Here is a 19,751-nt window from a genome sequence, read left to right on the forward strand (position 1 = left end):
TAATATTCCATGCTGGACAATATTTTCCTAGCATTTCTCACAGGGTGCCAGGCTTTTATTAGACTTTATGTCATATAATACTTACTTGTTTGGAGTAGTTGAGATGGAAACACAGTCTATTGAAAATGTCACTGCTTCCTCTCTGAAATTTAAAGAGACTATTATCATCCTTCTTTTAGATGCTGTTTCTCAGGCAAAATCTCATAAAGATAGGTGGGGCAAAAAGAAGGGCTTATAATATCCACAGGGTTAGCTTTTGCTAAATGAATAGTGTGCTACTAGATTCCTATCAATAATAATAATAAATGGATCCTAGCTCACTCTTGTGGTAAGGAATGGTACCCCTCCATAATTTAGAGTCTTGCCTAACCCTCTAAACAAGAATATACCACATATGGGATCATGGGAAGCTCATAACACTGTTAATTATTATTATTGTTGGAAAGATATTTGGATCTTGAAGCACCCGATAATGTTTTATCTTTCGGGGAAACAATATGGTAGAATGGCTAACTGGTAAGTTCCAGAATCAGAAAAAAATTGGCTGTTTAGTTTTTCTAAGCTTCAGATTCCTTAAAGGTAAAATGAGCAAGACATAGTATCCATCTGCAAGAGAACTAGGAGAATTAAATAAGAAAAATATGTGCAATTAGCATATATAATATAGTGCTCAGCCCTGAGAGATAGAACTATCTTATTAAAATAATAAGTTGTCTAATTATTAGTCCTAGGTCTATCAGTTTGTTCTTATGTGACCTCAAGCAAGTCACCAAATCTTAGCATGCCTTAAGTTATAAATAAGACTGATGCCAATATCATGTTACTGGTGATTACCGTATAAACTACAGGGTGTCTGCAAATGTTAATCAAGTTATTGTGTTACTGTCATTGTTATTAGCTCTCAGTGATCTTTTTAATCAAAAAGTTTGTGGATTGCTTTCCTTTGTAAAGCCAGGAGCTAAGATAAGAGCCAAGAGACAATAGGAGAATGTGAATGTCATGTAATATCTCAGGGCATTTTCCAGCTTCCTAAATATCTGAGTATGGTACACAATGTATTATAATGTATATCACAAATTAAGATGTTCCAAAACTTTTTCCCTGATGAGTTGGTTAATGTTTCCTTCAGGGTGATAAATTTTCTCAATCAACCTGAGTGAGCTAGAGGACCAACATTTTTTTTTTAAATAATCTTACCTTCCCTGGTGTCAATAGGAAACAGTATTTACTCACTACTGTTTTCCTTTCAAAAATCTGCCTAGTTGCATACTAGAAACAGTTTCAGCTGGTTTGTTTGTCTTGGACAAGCTGTTGAAGTGAAAAGTTTTTGCTTGGCTGAATGTGGGACAGTTTCATAACCCTCAAGAAGTGGATTGAAGGTGGGTGCCAGCTCAGGCTACTTCTAACATGCCTCCACTTGCTGCCCATTGTCAAGGGTGGCCAGCGTAATTAAATTAAGACAATGAGCAAAGCAACAGATGCGACTGGGACCAAATCTCTGAGTGCTTTTGTTTTGTCACTGTCATTGTCTGCAACAAAGAAGTCACATGTAAAAGCCTGGGAAGGGAGCCAAATGCAAACCAGACAACATCCCAGCTGGGTTTGAACAGCCTCCACCTTATGCGTGTGTGCATGGGAACCATGCTACTTAGAGCAGTGTCTGCTCCACTCAAGTGAGTTTCTGCCCATGGCTTTGCTGCAAGGCCGAAACAGACTCAGAAGAAATACGCCAGAGGATCCCTGTGCTCAGACTGACACTTCACCTCTGCTTTGAGAGAAAAGAAGAATCTGTTGGGGGAAAGGATAAGATCCTTATGGTTGACCAATCTAACATCAATTCTTTTTGCTACAGCCCTCATGAACTTGAAGAGGGACGGAAATAAAGAAGATACCTGAACTTTTTCTTCTGTAAATCTGGGGTTTAAACATCTCTGGATGTTTAAACTGGAGACTAAACAGTTTAGTTTCGATGTTTATATATTTAGACTGGAGATTAAAGATTAATCATTTTTTAATTTGTTACTATTTCATTCTTGAGCATTTCTCTTAGTGTGCTCATTATCCAGATACTTAAAAACTTCTTTTTCTAAGCTGGTATGGATGTGAAAGAGAAAACAGAGCAAAATCAAATTTGCATATTTTTAGATCTGTTATTTAATTTGATTAGTAGTTTTGTAGAGAGGTGGTATCCATAATAATGACCATTTGGGGGTTTTGATGAGCCAAATACCATCTGCAGGGTCCATTGCATACTAAACAGAAAAGTTTCAAGGAGTTTGAGACAATAGTGATCCAAATCTGTAGCTCCATTTTTTTTTTTCTTCCATTTTTCAGGAGAACTCCTTTAAGAATGCAGAATAACATGTAAGATTAGGAATGTAAATTTATCAGTAGCTTAACAGGGATGCTTTATATAGTTACAAATGCATGTTAAGTGGACTTGGTAAAATTGTATGATATCTGGGAGGAAAAGTGCCAGTATTTTAAACAGATGCATTTCAAGCTATCCTATACAAATGCCAAACTTCTTCCCACAAGTTTTCAATGGCCACTGAGTTAGTTACTTTAATAAACATATTTACACAGCAACACTATCTTCTTTCTACTTAGTCAGTACAGGATATTGACCATCAACTTATAAAATGCTAACTAGCTTATTTGAAGAACTTGATGATAACTCCAACATTCCACACAGAGCTGAAAAATACATGTAAGAAATATTACCAAATCCCAATGGGCCTCCGCCAGTAGGTATTATTTCCAGGGACCATAGTTGATTCTGTCCCAGCTTCTCACACCCTGCAGGCTCAGGTCTGAACATTTTCCAAAGTCCCTTACAATGACCTATAAGTTCCTAAGAATGATTGGGTTGAGAGGTCATTACCTCAGCCAGAAGGAATAATTTGGAGATTACAGACACCATAGTGAAAACTCTTGTTTTTGGTCATGATGAAAACATGTTCTGGGAGAAAGCAATATTGGGGATCCTTGAACTTCATTCTGTACCAATAATGATTCATTGTGTCCTCCACTAAGGGCCTCCTGGCTAGAGGTAAAACCAAGAGAAAAGGCACCTTATGTTCATGCATACAGATACCATTTCCTCCTGTATTTAATCCACATCTTCTTATTTGTATAAACACACTTTTCTATTTAAATATATTCAAGTATAAAATAATAACTATAGGAAAAGTATAAGAACATTATTACATAGTCATTATAGTCATTTGATTCATTCTATAGCTATTTATTGAGCAACTGCAATATTCCAGCCTTTGTTTTAGACACAGGGATGTAAATAGTGAAGAGACAGATGGGTCTCTAATATATAGGGCTTCTATTCTAAGCAAAACTCAATATTCCTTGGATGGTAACAGCATTGCTTGCAGATAAATGAATGGTAGCACCAAAACAAGGAACCTAGAGTTCCTAGTCCAGGAATGGTTTCTAATGAAGATGAAATAATAATAATAATGACTTAATAATATTAATAATAATAAAAATAAATTGTTAATACTTATGTAGTGCTTACCATGTGCCAAACCCATTATAAATCTTTTGGGGTACTAATTCTTTAATTCTTAATCCTATAAGGTAGGAGCAATTATTATGCTAGTTAATAGATGAAATTGAGACACAAGAGATTGCCATTTGCACAAGTTCACGTAACTAAAACTGAATGAGTCAGAATTTGAACCAAGCTCAGTATATCTGTGATTTACAGATTCTAAGTCAATTATAAAACATCCCAATCTTTTACTTCTAAAACTCTCCCTCTCTCCATAGGAAGAAAACAGAGGATGATCCCAGAAAGTATTGTGGGGTTTTTTTTTCCCCTCTTAGTAGGAAAAGATGCCACAGGCCAGAATTCTGGATTTTTCAGTCTCCTTCTGGTCAACAAATCTGTGATAGCGGCGGGTGAATAAAAACACACTTCTGTGTGTTTATAAGGCAATCTCTAGTCCCCATGACAAACAAGGGCACGTAAAAGTAGCCTAACTTTCACTAAACTGAAAACTAAAGGCCTATTTATATATGTCTTTCTTAGAAAAAAACAAACAAATAAAAAAAAAAAAAAACTGGCCCAAGCTCTCTGTGAGATTGACTGATGAGGCATCAACTATGAAAGGTTGAGACCCAGTGTTAGAAATGGATGGGGAGGGCACATAAAACTTCATCCAGTTAATGTCACTTTTTCTCCCTTATTTTTAGGAAGTACATTTGAAGAACGCAAGTAGAGGGAGTGCAGGAAACAAGAACTACAGAATGTAGGAAGACCTTCCTGTTTTGTGAAGAATGACATGCCACCGGCAGGATCATTTGCTCTGTAGGAGTTACCTGATAAACACCAGAAGACCTACCAAAAAAATAAGTTTGATAACATTTCAAAAGATGGGCATTCCCCCCAATGAAATACGCAAGTAAACATTCCAGCATTGTCTTTAGGAGTGATTGTTAAAAGCTTTGCACCTTGCAGCAATGGTCCTGGAGTCGGTAGATTGCTGTTGATCCTTTATCAATAATGTTCTATAGAGAAAAATATATATATAAATATATCTTAGTCCCTGCCTCTCAAGAGCCACAAATGCATGGGCGTTGTATAGATCCAGTTGCACTAAATTTGTTTCTGAGTCTTGGCTGCTGGAGCCATTCATTCAGCAGTCTCGTCTAAGTGGTTTATTCTTTTCTTTTTCTTTTTTTTTTTTTTAATTTGCACTTCTTACTACGCAACACAGGCCATTTGTTTTACAGTGTCTGGTAATCTTGTTTGTTTATCTCTACCCTCCACTTCATCATCTTTATATTTGCCAAATTTGGCCTCCTCAAGAGCAACAACAAGCTGTCAAGTAGCACACCCAAAAGATTTTAACCCAAAAAATTCCATCTGTGGCATCTGTACCAAATATAAGTTGGATGCATTTATTTTAGACACAAAGCTTTATTTTTCCACATCTTGCTAAAAAAAAAAATGCAAGTAGTTGCAATTTTGAGGCCAATCATTTTTAGGCATATGTTTTAAGCATAGAAAGTCTCAAACTCTCAACAGTTCTTTCAAATGATGAGTTAGTGTGCAACGTGATTAGTAACTTTTCTCTTTTTATTTTTTCCATATAGAGCACTATGTAAATTTAGCATATCAAGAATACAGGATATATCACAAACAGTATGTAAAACTCTGTTTTTTAGTACAATGGTGCTATTTTGTAGTTTGTTATACGAAAGAGTCTGGCCAAAACGGTAAAAGGTGAAAGCAAAACAAAAGAAGCCTGGAGCCGAAGATGACACAAAGGGGAAGGGTCCTAAAAATCCATCCATTTGGGAAAGAAGGCAAAGTTCCCCCAATGATGCCTTCCAAGAAAAAGCTTAAGACACAAAGTCTGCTAATGCAAATTTGATTGGGGAGTCCAGAGAGGAGTGGAAGAAGCAGAAGGCTAGGAATTTAATAGTTCTGGCTTTTATTTCTCACTGAAGGAACAAACATCTGCTGACTCTGTCACAGACTCACCACTGTGTGACTTTGGGCAAGTCACTTCACCTCTCTGTGCCTCAGTTTCCTCATCTACAAAATGGGGGCAAAACGCCATCTACCTACCTCACAGGGGTGGTATGAAGATTACAAAGATAAAGCTCCAGATTTTATCCTGGATTGCTAGAAGGGCACAAGGGCAGAGCCCTTCAGTTTCTGGGTTGCAAAGAGTTATAGAAACAACCCATTCATGGCATAGCTAGGAAACTGATCAGCCAAATGTTCCTGACATGCTAATTCTTGTCAATGTAGCTATCCTACTAACTATTCAACTATCCTAGTTAAAAGCTGCCAGCTCCATCTCTTTCAAAACCCTTTCAAAATGAGTAAGAAATATCTGATTTACAATTTGCTCTGAATTCTGCACTTGGATTTGTGAATACAAAGTGCAAAGAGAAAAATGAAAAGAAGAAAAAGGAAAAAAAAAAAGATTTCCACCAATGAAAGAGTGACTGTGCCATCTGTTAGCACTCACTGACCCTTCCAGGCAGTTACTAGTAACCTAGTAATACTTCTTGTAATATTATAAATGATACTTTATTCATTTTGAACAATATAGTTCTCTTTCTCTTTCCCAAATTCTCTTTGGGCAATCTAAAAAAAATGGCCCAAGATTTCAAATATTGAAATAATATCTAATTCTAAATAATCACAAAATCACTTTCTTTAATGAGTTTTGCTCTCACCCTTAGCTATATTTACATATACATTTTTTTTAATTTTTGTTAAAATATATTTGACTCTAAGAGTTGCTAACTGAGAGGCAAAACTTTCCTTTAGAACTAGAAATTTTCCCTTATGTCTGCTTACCAGAGTGACCCCTGGCCCTCTGCAGATGCATCTTATCCATTTAACTGAAAATTGATATCAGGAAAATCCAACAGTGAGGACAGGCCCATGGTGACCTAGAAAATGTTTCCCATCTACATACTAAGATTTTCTTATTACAACAATGAATCATCCATCATTCACGTCTTTTTATCTGCCTTCAAACATTTTAGTGAAAAGCAACCAGGCCTGATTACTTCATGCAAATTGTATTTCTTTATTCTTGGAAATTGTGCATGGGAAACAAAAATAACATCTTTAGTTTTCATCCCACTGGTTCACCTCAAGGTTCAGAAACCAGAAAAAGTCTAAGACTTCCTGGATCTTCAAGCATATACAAAAAGAAGCCCTATGTGGTGGGTCCCCCTGCTCAGCCAGTAAGTGCTTAAACCCTCAGATCCTCAGCATTACTTGAATTGAGCACCTCTGGCACGCTGAGCAATGTAATCACTACGCACAAATGTAAAAGAAACAGGAAGTCATTTTGCCCTTTATCTGTTTTCAGACAGTTGTGTTCTGTGGATTTAGATGCAGGACCTCCCTTTCCAAAATGACAGTCATTCTGCTTTTTATTTCTTGTTCTTCGTGTATACTGTCTCCCAGCAACACTTTACATGCAATCCTCTGCAGACCTATGGGTTTCCAGACACAGCTGGATATAGTAATTCTAAGAATATCTATGACTTATTTGATTCATTTAATAATTCTATTCACAGCCAAAATTACCCTAGTGAGGAAAGCTTAAATATACAAAACTATATTATTTTTAATTTTTTCTGACACATAATCCTCTCCAACTGTATTACAAATCAATGAATAAAAATTAACTAATTATACTAACTCACTATCTAATTTTTAAATGCACTAAAACTAGAAGACAGATCAATGTAAAACTTCAGAAGTCAGTTGATCTACACACTACAGTGAAATGACCCGGGACCGATAGAAAGGAGCACCTAAAATTTCATATCTCAAAACTTTTATAACCTTTGCTTTGGATTTTTCAAATGAGGCAATTTCAAAAGCTTTATGAAAAAGCTGTAAATATCAGTGAGAATGAGCTTTCATCTTACAGGCTTAGTTCTAATTTAACTGACAAAACTGAATGCCTAGATCAAATTTTGGTTCCCAGTTCCCCAAATAACATCACAGTATCTTTTGAACATTTTAAGGTGAGGAGGCTCCACTGAAAAAGTAAATGTATCCTTCCATCAGAATCCATTTTTCTAGAAATAAAAACTTGCAACACCCCCACACACAACCACCACATGCACAAGCACGTGCACACACACATTCAATTTAAGAGAGCAATGGAATACCAAGAAGAAATCACTTCCCTGAAAAAACTTACTAGGAAAAAAAAAAAAAAAAAAAAAAAAGCCTGGCCTCCCTTGGGAATCCATCCCCTTCTTGGAATGTCAATGTTTGTGTAGATGAAACCATCTCATGCACTGTGGCTCCAGGGTTTCTGTTACTAGTTTATGCACTTGGAAGACTTCTTAAATGAAAGATGTAGCACATCTTGCTTTCCCATTTATTGTTTGGCCAGCTATGCCACTGTGGTGCTATTGTTTCTTTAAGAAAGTACTTGACTAAAAAAAAAAAAGAAAAAAAAAAGAAAAAAAAGAAAATAAAAGAAAAAAAGAAAGCATAGACATATTTTTTTAAAGTATGAAAACAACAATTCTATAGATAGATGGCTTAATAAAATAGCATGAGGTCTAGTTACCACCACCTTTCAACTTTTTATCACTCACAAGTAGAGTACTGTTCACCAAATTGTGAGTTTGGGGGTGTAGGGACAGAAAATGGAATTTTTGTAAAGTCAGAAGGCTCTGTTATTCTGCTGGCTCTCAAACTCAGCAAAATTAGCAATATGTTATCCAATCTGAACACCTCAATCAAGAGCATGGAGTATACATAGGGGAAAAAAGAAAGGACCTTATAGGCAAACGGCAGAACAAAACATGATAAAGTTACTTATTGATTTTTGTGCTCTCTGCTCTAAAACAGATAATTCAGCAATGGAGAAAATAAAAACAAACAGAAACAATGCATAGATTAAATCTGCTAAAAATAGCTTCTGCCACATCCCCCTTAAGTCATTCTTTGGCATTTACTGGTTTATAGACAATACTCTCCCTTCAACTAAACATCTCAGAGCAGTAGCTCTCATAAAAAGCAATCACTGATCTCATTGGGAAGTGTTGGCAAGTATTTCCTTATGAGATGGGGGTTATCTACTGATAAGGAAAGAGAAGAATTTATGAGAAATCGTTGAAAGAGATGGCTAACAATCTGTGAAGATTTTTTGTTTTTATTTTTGTTTTGGGTTTTTTTTTTCTGTTTTTTACTTTATACAGTCTTTATGAATATCTTAATGTTCAAAAATGACTTGGTTCTTTCTTCTTTTTTTATATTGGAATGAGGGATGATAAGTTAAACCCACATAGACTCTTTAAAACTATAGGCTAGATAGAAGTGTATGTTTGACTTGTTGAAGCTATAATCAGACTATTTAAAATGTTTTTCCTATTTTTAATCTTTAAAGAGTGTACTAATTTATTAGAGACAGATCATGTTTGGCTCTCTTCATAAAAAAGAGCAATCTCATTCGAATCACCTGGGCTTTCCCATGAATGTTTTCAAAAGATGAATCTGATTTATCCATCATTATGGTATCATTCATTTTAAAAATTTTTAATAGAAGAATTGTGGTTCTTTATGCCCCTCTCTTGCAATGATCATGAAGTTCAGAATATGAGGGAGCTAAAAACAAGAGGAAAATTTTGTTGATTCTTTGTTTTTGGTTTGTTTCAATGCTAGTGTTTAATCCTATAGTACATATTTGCTTATTGCTATTTTAATATTCTAAAAGACTTTCCTATTAGGTGTTAGAAACTGATACATAGATATTTATGTGATTTCTATTTAAAAAAAAGGGGGGGGATGAGAGAACTGTCTAAAACTTTAAAATGCATATGGTACAGGATAAAGATACCAATTGAAATAACCAAGTCCTATCTAGAGCAACACTTTTTTGGGGAAACCTCTCATATATAAGACAGAGGCCCAGGGAGTTTTTGAAACTGTCTCTATTCCTCCAAGTGCTTATTCATTTAGTATTTGCCTCAAAATTTTAAGGAAGGGTGACCAAACTTAAACCCTGGAATTAAAGGGATCTCTTTAAAATACATATATTTCACATGTTCCCTCCTAATTTATGATGACACATTGATCTTAAACATGGTCCCTCTTTCTCCCCATTCTTCAGCTGTCATTGGTAGGGTCTGAAGAAAAAAAAATTGTTAACTTTAAAAGAGGATCACAAAAGTCCAAATGTTATTGCCCAGTTGAAATGGGAGTTTAGATGGAGAAAGTTTCCTATACTTAATCCCTGTTGAATCACCTGACATCTTCAGAATGACCTTTTGCAAGCCTTAGAATCTGCCTTTTATTTAATTGCCCAGGCCTACTGCATCCTAAAGGTAAATATTATTCATTTTCTTTTGGCCAAAATGGACTGATGTAAAAATAGGAAAAATAAAAAAACTCAAAAATCCCTTCCAAGTCACCCACTGGCCCCATTTACCTACCCAGAGCAAAAGCACTTCTGTTAATCCCTTAATCTGATTTTGTTTGGATATTTATCTTGTACCTGCTGCTAAACACACTGCAGGAGGGACTCTGAAACCTTGAACTGTCTACTCACATCTCTTATCTGTGTCTGTGTATCATTAAAATGTCTATTCAAAAAATTAAAAACTTTCAAACACCATGCAGCTTGTATTCAGTTTACATAAAGGCCCCAAACACCATGTTAGATCTCCTGTTACTAAGAGTTAATGAACAATGAGAACTGGGATTACAACATGTGTTTTGCTTCATATGGTTTTATCACACTTAAAGGCCAAGTGTGATAAATACTTACAGACACTGAATCTTTCCCTGCTACTTTGAAACCAGAAAATAATGATTGGTCATTCGTTATCTGTCTTAGTTCAAAAGCATATTTTTTATTAAATTAATTCTGTATTTGAAATCATTATTCATTTATGGCAGAGGAATATCAATCCTAATGACTTCTAAAACTGTAACTAACTGAATCATTATCTTACATTTACTGTTAAGTAAGCATATTTGGAAAAATGTATGGCTAGAGCGTCATAATAAAATGATATATCTTTCTTTAGTAATTACATTAAAATTAATCATGTTTGATTAACTAGTTCTTTTGGACAATGTTGGTGTAATGTGTCATTCCTTAAGAATTCTGTTGTTATGTAGCATTTTTATTAATTGAGGTCACTGCAACAAATAAACAAGAAAACTTACCCAGAAAAATAAAACTAATCATACACCAGAATGGAGATATCTTATAGAATTTACAGATTATATTTAAAAATAAATGTTTCAAAGAGCTTGTACAAACTATGTAAGAGATGTATGAATTGTACGATATATGTATTAACAATAAAGCAGGTATAATTAACTGATCCCACTCACTGTAACCCAACAGTGAGTTATAATCCATGACACAAAGGGTCTGGGAAAAGATTTTCTATCAAACAGGGCACATAATACACAAGTAGCATTCAATATTCACCCACATTGTGAGATTCCATAAGAATGTGGTCTCTTAGCCCTGAGTTTTTATTTCAATAAATCTCGCTAAATCTTTGCTGAATATCAAACTCACAACAGCATTTGTAGAAGCACAGGGTGGAAGAAGCACTTTCTTGTTTGAAAGTATTTTGTCCTATTTTCCTTTTCTTAAAACTTCCATGAAGTATTTGAAAAGTTACCTGAATGTAAAAAAGGCTCAGGAGACTTGTACTTGATTTTAAGGAATTACTAGCAATACCAGTTCATTATTTTCCCATGTGCATCTCACCAGGACTCCCGTAACTCCCTCAGAGTTACCGCAGCTCTCCTTAACCCTATCCTCTAGACCTCCTTGTCCTATTTGTGCTCAACATCTTGCTGCCTATGGCCATGAGCTTCTAACTGCATTGCTTCTCTCCCTAGACAATACTTTTCTCCCTTTGGCCACACTAGGCTAAATTGGGTGCAGTCTTTCACTTAAGGTTTTGGGAATGATGAAGTGGGAGGCAATTAAGCATGTGACAAAAATTGGCTGCTAATGTCAAACATCACTATTAACTAAAATTCATTGAGGAATTTTGGCTGCTCATGTGCCTCTTGTCATTTTAGTAAGCCTCCTTCCTCCCCTCAGCAAACTGTTCCTGGAATTACTTCCTATCCAACTCTCCATCCTCTCCCTTAAAAAGAACTTGCAGGGAGTAATGGGGGTTAGGTGACTTGGGTGGCTCAGGCAGTTAAGCATCTGACTCTTGGTTTCAACTCAGGGCATGATCTCAGGGTTTTGAAATCAAGCGCTCGGTGGGGCTCTTCACTGGACGTGGAGCCTGCTTAAGATTCTCTCTCTCCCTGTCCCTCTATCCCTCCCCCTTCCTAAAAATAAATAAGGACATGCAAGGAAATCTATTTTGTTCTCCTGCAGAGCAATCTTGACCAATCCAGATTTACCCATGACGGGAGTGACAATTTTATTACTCACTTTTTATTACTGAATATGCCCCAAAGATTATTTTTCCTAAAGAGAAAAGCAATTCTGTCCCTAAGAGGAATTCTGTCTTCCTTCTTTCATCTAAGTCTAATTGCAGCCTCTTTTAAAAAATGATATTTTTTCCTTCCTATAAGGTCTATATGAGTGGTAATTATGACCACCCCAACAATAACGGTTAATACAGCTGATTAATAATATGCAATTTGGGGTGACTAGATGGCTCAGTTGGTTATACATGTGATTCTTGATTTTGACTCAGGTCATGATCTCAGGTTGTGAGACTGAGCCCATGTCAGGCTTCATGCTGAACATGGAGCCTGCTTAAGATCCTCTCTCCTTCTCCCTCTGCCCCTTCCCATGGAAAACAAAACAAAACAAAACAAAACAAATAAAAATAGTATTCATATTTGCTGAGTACTTACTAGGGGTTAGTCACTATGCCAAGTGGTTTACCTCTATTATCTTACTGGTCTTTGTAAAAATTATCTGAGTCAGGCACTATTATGAACCCTATTTTACAGGTGAGGAAATGGAGATTCAAAGACATTATGTAATTTGCTAAAGGTCACAGATAGGCAGGATGGGCTTGATTCTGGGTTTAAGGACATCAAACCTGTGTTTTTACTACTTTGCCTTTCATGCCCCAATCCAGACACAAGGACAGTTCCAGAAAGAGACAGATACATTCCTATTAAAATGTGTTTTTACATGGTACAGGCAGAAATACAGGTAATTGCACCTTTGAGTGATAAACTATTTATGAATATTACATTATCAAGATAAATAAGCATTTTTGCTCAATAACCCATGTATCTAACTGGGCTTTCAACCTTACCTGCTGCCATTTCTCGGCTGCTTCACACTGCAATGTCAGTTCTTGGCATTCCTTCTCATGGTGTATGTAATATCAAATGTTAAAACAATCTCAGGATTCCTCAGTGAGGAGGTATGACTTTTGTCTTTACAGTCCAAAAATAAACTATTTCTACATAAGTAAAACTAGAAGCTGATGATGAAGAAGCTTGCCAAGTGTTGTCACTCTTGCCTGTTTGTCAAAGCCAGTGTGGTCTGAAGGAACATGGTTGAATCAGGGCTTCCACAGATTAAAAATGTAAATTTGGAGAGTCAGTTTCATGAGACCCATGTTCTTATATCTCTGCCCTTCAAAAGGGCTTAGTTACCCCACTTTCAGGAGTTCCAAAGGGTATAAGGCTAGCCCTACTCGGCATTTTGGAAATGTGTAGGGACATTTGGGGTTGTCATTCATGGTAACTGAGGAAGGCATTATTGGCATTTAATTGGGCAGGGTTTAGGGTTTCAGAAATCTCATGTAGATAACAAACTTATTTGTCAACAAACTTATTTATACAACAAACTTATTATACAACAAACTTATTTGTCATCGACTTATTTATAGCCTAGGCTTAGGTTATAACTCTAATTTACTTACAAGCTCAAAGTATTTCTGCATGAATTTAATATAAACGGAATTTTTCAGGAATGCAATTACCATGTAAATTAAGAAGAAGGTGGTACTTTATTTCACTTGGAACTTTACCAAGTATTGTCCACAATTTTAGAAAAAACATCATTGATGACAATGCTAATTGTGCTGTTTAAATCTCTCCATTCTCTGAGCAGATCAGTCTACTTGCAGCTGTCACATTCATGAATCTCCACCTAAGTGTAAACATCTGACCACTTCATTACATGTTCTAATAGAGTTGTGTCTGAGCCTTTTTATCTTATAATGCATGTTTTCTTATTATAAACTGTTTTCATTTTAGTTCTCTTTTATATTATAGTTCAGGCATCATTTTGATTTTTATTGAAATTGTATATGTCAGCATTATCTATAAATTTCTCTTCGGGACACCAGAGGATATATCATAAAATATTTGTTACATAAAGGAGAGCTTGGGTTTGATAGAAATGAATCACTGGTCTATACATACCAATTATGAACCTTCCTGGGTCATAATGACAGGTGGATGGCAGAGCCTTTGTCCTTTTCTTAGTGAGGCATCTTTAAAGTGTAAAGCTGAGCTGAAAGCTGGTATCTTCCTCACCTGTTTATGGATAGAGATTAAATCTCTTTGGGATCCAATAAAGGATAATGGTTATGGCTAATATAACATCTGGTTTCTAAATGTTCTTTCCTTCACCCTGTGATGGGATGAGATGATTCTAAAAAGAATAAAGCAATCAGTAAAAACAGAAACAGATGTAAATTGGATTTGAGACAATTGCAACAGTACATCAGAAGTAAAATTTGACCTTGGATCTCAAGCAAGGTAGGAAATGTGACCTATAAAGGAGGTCTCTTTCTCTTTCTCTCTCTCTCTCTCTCTCAAGATTTTATTTATTTATTTGAGAGAGAAAAAAAGAGAGCAGGGGGAGGTGCAAACAGAGATGGAGAGAGAGAAAATCTCAAGCAAACTCCACATTGAGCATGGAGTCCAAGGTAGGGCTCAACCTCATGACCTGAGATCCCAATATGAGATAAAACTAAGAGTCAGACACTTAACCAACTGAGCTGCCCAGGCACCCCAGGAGGTTTCTCTTTCTAATGGCTACTACCAGGAAAGTTAAAACTGGAATACCTGTCCTATAATTTCCTAATTCTATTTTGTTTATTTAGCTCAATGGCTCCGGCTTAGCCCCAGCTTCCTCCAGGGGAAATACTAATCTCTTTCTCCAAATGGCAATTGGAGAGTGGTGGGGGGGGGTCCTAGTCTCCATTTATGACTAGTCTCTATATAAGTGCAATGGCCGGATCCATCATCCTACTCCACAAATATGGAACCGACCTTCCAACTCCAAACCTCTGAGAGACGGAGAGAGAGAGTAAAGAGAAAGTGATCGTTCCTCTAAAGAGGAAAGGAGACATAATGACAGAGGGAGAAATGATAGAGTTGGGCTTCGCCACCTTATGACCTAGAACTTCTAATTTAGCCACCCTTATAAAACCTAAAATGCTCAAAGGCAGGGTTACCTTAAGACCAAAACTCTCTCTTTATTTCTTTTGTCTCTCTCTGCTTTAAAGGTCATTTGGAAATGGAAACCTGCCCATCCCCCTCCTATGGCCAAATAAATTTTCTTACACTCACTGTTAATACTGATAAGTCCCTTCTGGTATCTCTAGACCTTACTGCCATAGTAAAAGGTACACTGAAATAATTTATTACATATTTAGGCTATAATATACTGGTCATTTATCTGTTCGCTCTCATATCCATTTCCCAACATTCCCTTCTTTGACTATGTTCATAAGGAACATTTCCTAGTCCCTGTGTTCTCTGGTTTCTGAGTAGGTTTGCCTAATAATAAGAGGCACTAAGGAAAGAAGAAGAGCAGGGGGAGAGAAGAAGCCAGGGTATTACCCCCCGTTTTCTCTCTCTGCTTCAAGTAGCATCTTTGGCAACAATGGCAGTTCCTCCCTCATGGACCCTGTCTCTGGAGAATCAGCACTCTGTTCCTGGAGGAAATCTAGACCTATCCATATAGTTTTTCTCAGTTGGGAACACCACCTCCTCTCTGGGTCTCTAGTCCTAGGGATGGTGGGGAATTCTTGATATTGATATCTGGGTTGACTCCCCTTTCTAATTTGTCTAATCATTTCTTCCATCGCTTGTATTAAATACCCTCTGTTTACATACCTTGAATGATTTCTGTTTCCCTCATTGGACCCTAACTAATACCCAAAGGAATAACATAGTGGTAAGAAGCATGGGCACTGAAATCAGGCAGACATGGGTTGTGTTGTGGTTCTGACACTTCTGGTTGGAAGCTTTGGAAAATTAAAATAATTTCTGTGAGGCTGCTGCCTCTTTTGTAAAGTGATAATAATAATAACAATATAATATACCTCTTTTTATTTGAGGATTAAACATGATCATGCAAGTCCCTAAACTTCTAGATTTCTCAAAATAGTGAAATTTCCAAAAATAAAACTATAAATTGAATTACAGTGGGAAAATATATTTGGCTAAATAAGAAGTTCTTTTAGAGAAACATCGACCATTATGTCATTACAAGGGAATTTATTTAAATAACATGGATATAATCTCAGAATAAAGGGAAATTTAATACATTAACCTTTAGGGAAACTCATCACATTGTATTAATTTGTTCTTTTCATCTTTTCAGTTTCTTTTTTTTTTTTAAAGATTTTATTTATTTATTTGACAGAGAGATACCACAAGCAGACAGAGAGGCAGGCAGAGACAGAGAGGAGGAAGCAGGCTCCCCGCTGAGCAGAGAGCCTGATGCGGGACTCGATCCCAGGACCCTGAGATCATGACCTGAGCCGAAGGCAGTGGCTTAACCCACTGAGCCACCCAGGCGCCCCATCTTTTCAGTTTCTTTATGGCTAGATTAAAACACTGGTGCAGTTCTGCATTGGTCTGCTTATCAGCTCTTGTGTGGTGTGATTCCTAACATTTGTATAGTCACCTTCAGTATCACTACTTCCATTGTTATTATTAGTTATGAGACAATTAATTAAAGATCTAAGATATCCAAGGTAGAACATCTCCACTGGCTTGTCACACTCTTTTTTAATTATTATTTGTTCATTTATTTACTTATTTACTTATTTTGAGAGAGAAAGCAGGGGGAGGAACAGAGAGGCAGAGAGAGAATCACAAGGAGGCTTCATCTCACAACCCTGAGATCATGATCAGTGTTGAAATCAAGAGTCGGGCACTTAACTGACAGAACCACCCAGGTGTCCCTTGTCATATTCTTTTCTGTGTACATTCTGGCTCATAACCTCAACTTTTCTGACAGTGACCAAGTGATCAGTGTCACTTTTTTCCCTAATTTTACTCTGACTTAGCAAAACCAGGTGAACGGTACTCTTTGAACCTAAAATTCCTTGCACTACAAAGGCAATGTAAAATCTCAAATCTGGCATTTTCATGCTGTGTCACTGATCCTCTTTATTCACCCCAGCCCAGCCATCAGGGCTACAAACTTTCCAAATAATGATTTTTAATTACTTATTTGGTATTTTCAGGCTATCTCTAAGTAGTACCAAAATAATTCCTCGTGTCACTATAATCAATTCAAGAAAACAGTAATTAAGTCCCTTGTGTGTCATTATGTACAACCCAAACTCCACTAATTTTTTAACCACTTTTCCTGGATTCATCAGCATATAACTTTTGTTATTCTACCTCTTACTTTTAGTCATATTTGTTCTACACCATATTCTTCTAAATCATCACTGTAATTTTTGGCAATCTATTAAATTACATTTGATGGTCTGGTCTCTTACTCCTCGACCTTTCAAATTTTCCATAATGTCAAATAGAAATATCCCTGATGTGGCAAACACAGTGTCCCTGAAAGAAAAGTGAACCTATTTTCAAGTCCTTCCTAAGCTGTGAGGATTTACTTTGAATCTTTCAATATGTGCAAAATATTATTCCAAATCCTCTTTGGGGTTGCTCCTGTAGGACCCAGGGATGTATCATTCAACTGGAAAAGCAATTTGAGAACCTCTAGGATTGATTTTTGAAAATGCAGTATCCACAAACAGACTTCAGATATTATCCCAGCAAATCCTGGCAATTCTGTGCTTGTGTAGAAGATGCCTCCTGTGGGTTTTTCCAAAGGTTGTTCTATGGACGTTGTCACTCGTTTAAACACAGGACTGTGTATGACTATTTAGCAAGAATTCTGAGAGTAGACTTTTATTTCCCAGTAAGAGTATGCAGCAAACTAGAGCAGCCTGATAAGATAAGGAAAATCTGTCAGTGAAAGGTTTGCTAAGAGAGTCTTTTGGGTACATTCATGCTCTCCAGGGTTTATTTGTACAATTTTAGTAAGCTGATTCGCAAAGTCAGACTGATAATATTCAAATATTTCCAAGAAGACACTTGCACCGAACAACCCAGTCTTAGATCATCACACTGCCTTTTACCTGAGAAGTAAATAAATGTGGAAAAACAGATGTGGGTGGTCTTAAACAATACAGTTCCATGTGCTTTTGGTCATAACATTGTCTCTGAAAATATGTTCTCTGTCCACAAGCTGAAAGAGGAAGGCAGACAAAATTTCTTGAAGAAGCAACCCAGATAAACCCACTTGAAGCCATTCTTTCAGTATTTTAATGGATTGTACACAATCAATCACACTTTCTCATGGGCCCGCTTGGGACCAATGCTACATAGTTTAGAGACAAGTAGACAAGATTAGGGGTGAAGTCTGTGAACCACAGAACACAGTTTTCTTCTCCATGAAACTAACTGGCCCTTCTGGGGATCAAACCCTTGACCTTGGGCTCATTAGCACTCTACTCCAACCATGCCCAAAACAAATACAGGTTTGAAGTTCCTCTGGCTTCAAACCACACATAAGAATGTAATCAACAGAGCCACAGGGAAACACATAAAGTAAACACTTTCTATATAGGAAAAAAGAAAAGAAGATTTGGAAAGAGACTACATTCTCTGAATCCCTTAGTCATCTTAAGGCTTACTGGAAATTTCCACTTGGATATCTTCCATCACTTTGACTTCAACCCATTTTCCTCTCTCGGCTCCCACCTCTGTAAGGAATTTACTGTTTGGAACTTCTGTCTATGGCACCATCACTCAATCAACCAAGTTCAGAACCTTGGAGTTCACCTTAGCAACACATTTGACCATCTAATGCATATTTAGTCCAAAATAAAATCCCCCTAAAACCTGTATTCAAACAAAAATTTAAGGTTTGTTAATATCAAGTATTGACAAGAGTATGGAAAAACAGGTATTCTCATATTCTGCTTGTGGATGTATTTTCTAGTTCATTGGAGGGTGAGTGGGCAGTAACTATTAAAATTTAAAATGTCTGTATCCTCCACCAATTCAACTCACTACCCTAGGGACTCCCTGACAAGTCTGTGCATAAAGGAAAGCATAAGGATATCTGATGCAGCATTATTTGTTAAAGCAAAAATATGTAAATAATATCAATGTCAACAGTGTGGAAATGATTAAATAACTCTGATTGCATTCAGGTAATGAACACTATCATTTAGTATTAAAAATGGGGTGTATCTCTATACACTACATGAATAGATGTCTAAAGCAAGATTTAGAATGATATCTATGGTGGCACATAATATATGCAATAGAAAACAAAACAATACATTTTTCTATGGAGATAAATAGATAGATGATAAATATCTTAATCCATTCAAGTTGCCAAAACAAAATACCACAGACTGGGTGGCTTATAAACAACTGAAATTAATATCTTACAGTCCTGGAAACTGGAAGTTCAAGGTCAGGGTGCTAGCATGCTCGGGGTAGGGATTTTTTCTGGACTGCAGACTTTACATTATATCCTCACATGACAAAAGGGTTAAGAAGCTCTATGGAGTCTCTTTTTATAAAAGTCCTAATCCCATCCATGAGGCTCTACCTTCATGACCTAAGCATCTCCCAGAGCTCCCACCTCCTAATATCAACACAATGACCATTAGGTTTTCAACATACAAATATTCAGACCATATCAATAGACTAGATAGATAGATGTAAGAAAAGGAGGGTGGAAGAAGGGGGAAGGAAAGAAAGGAAGATCATTTGGAACAAGAAAATGGATAAAAACACCTAAGGAAAGAGTATGCAGAAGAATGAAGGGCCGGGGACTAAATCCCAAGGAGCCATATTACTCAGAGTTTGGGTATAGGAAGAGGATTCTGAGAAGCTGCAATGCCAAAGATAGGAAGAGAACAAAAACATTGAGGTGCCACAGAATGAGGTCAAGAAAATGTTACAAGGAGACTGTCAGTGTTCCACTAGATTGAAAGGT

The 19,751-nt window shown here is 36.6% G+C and overlaps 1 protein-coding gene and 1 long non-coding RNA gene across 6 annotated transcripts in view; one reads left to right on the forward strand and one right to left on the reverse strand.

Annotated features, from left to right (window-relative positions):
- The window catches only part of IGF1 (insulin like growth factor 1), a 79,005-nt gene extending 68,154 nt beyond the window's left edge, over nt 1–10,851 (forward strand). For all 3 annotated transcript variants that reach the window (XM_032346582.1, XM_032346583.1, XM_032346584.1), the window contains one exon: nt 4,213–10,851. In XM_032346582.1, coding sequence (XP_032202473.1) covers nt 4,213–4,238 — 26 coding nt within the window. In that variant the 3' untranslated portion in view covers nt 4,239–10,851. The remainder of the gene's footprint in view (nt 1–4,212) is intronic.
- LOC116592934 overlaps nt 1–19,751 on the reverse strand; it is a 91,165-nt gene that overhangs the window by 401 nt on the left and 71,013 nt on the right. For all 3 annotated transcript variants that reach the window (XR_004286661.1, XR_004286662.1, XR_004286663.1), the window contains 2 exons: nt 13,901–14,014; nt 86–142 (listed from right to left, as the gene is read on the reverse strand). This is a non-coding gene — a long non-coding RNA (uncharacterized LOC116592934). The remainder of the gene's footprint in view (nt 1–85; nt 143–13,900; nt 14,015–19,751) is intronic.

The sequence above is a fragment of the Mustela erminea genome, chromosome 6 (genome assembly GCF_009829155.1).
Source record: "Mustela erminea isolate mMusErm1 chromosome 6, mMusErm1.Pri, whole genome shotgun sequence".
Lineage (NCBI taxonomy): Eukaryota > Metazoa > Chordata > Mammalia > Carnivora > Mustelidae > Mustela > Mustela erminea.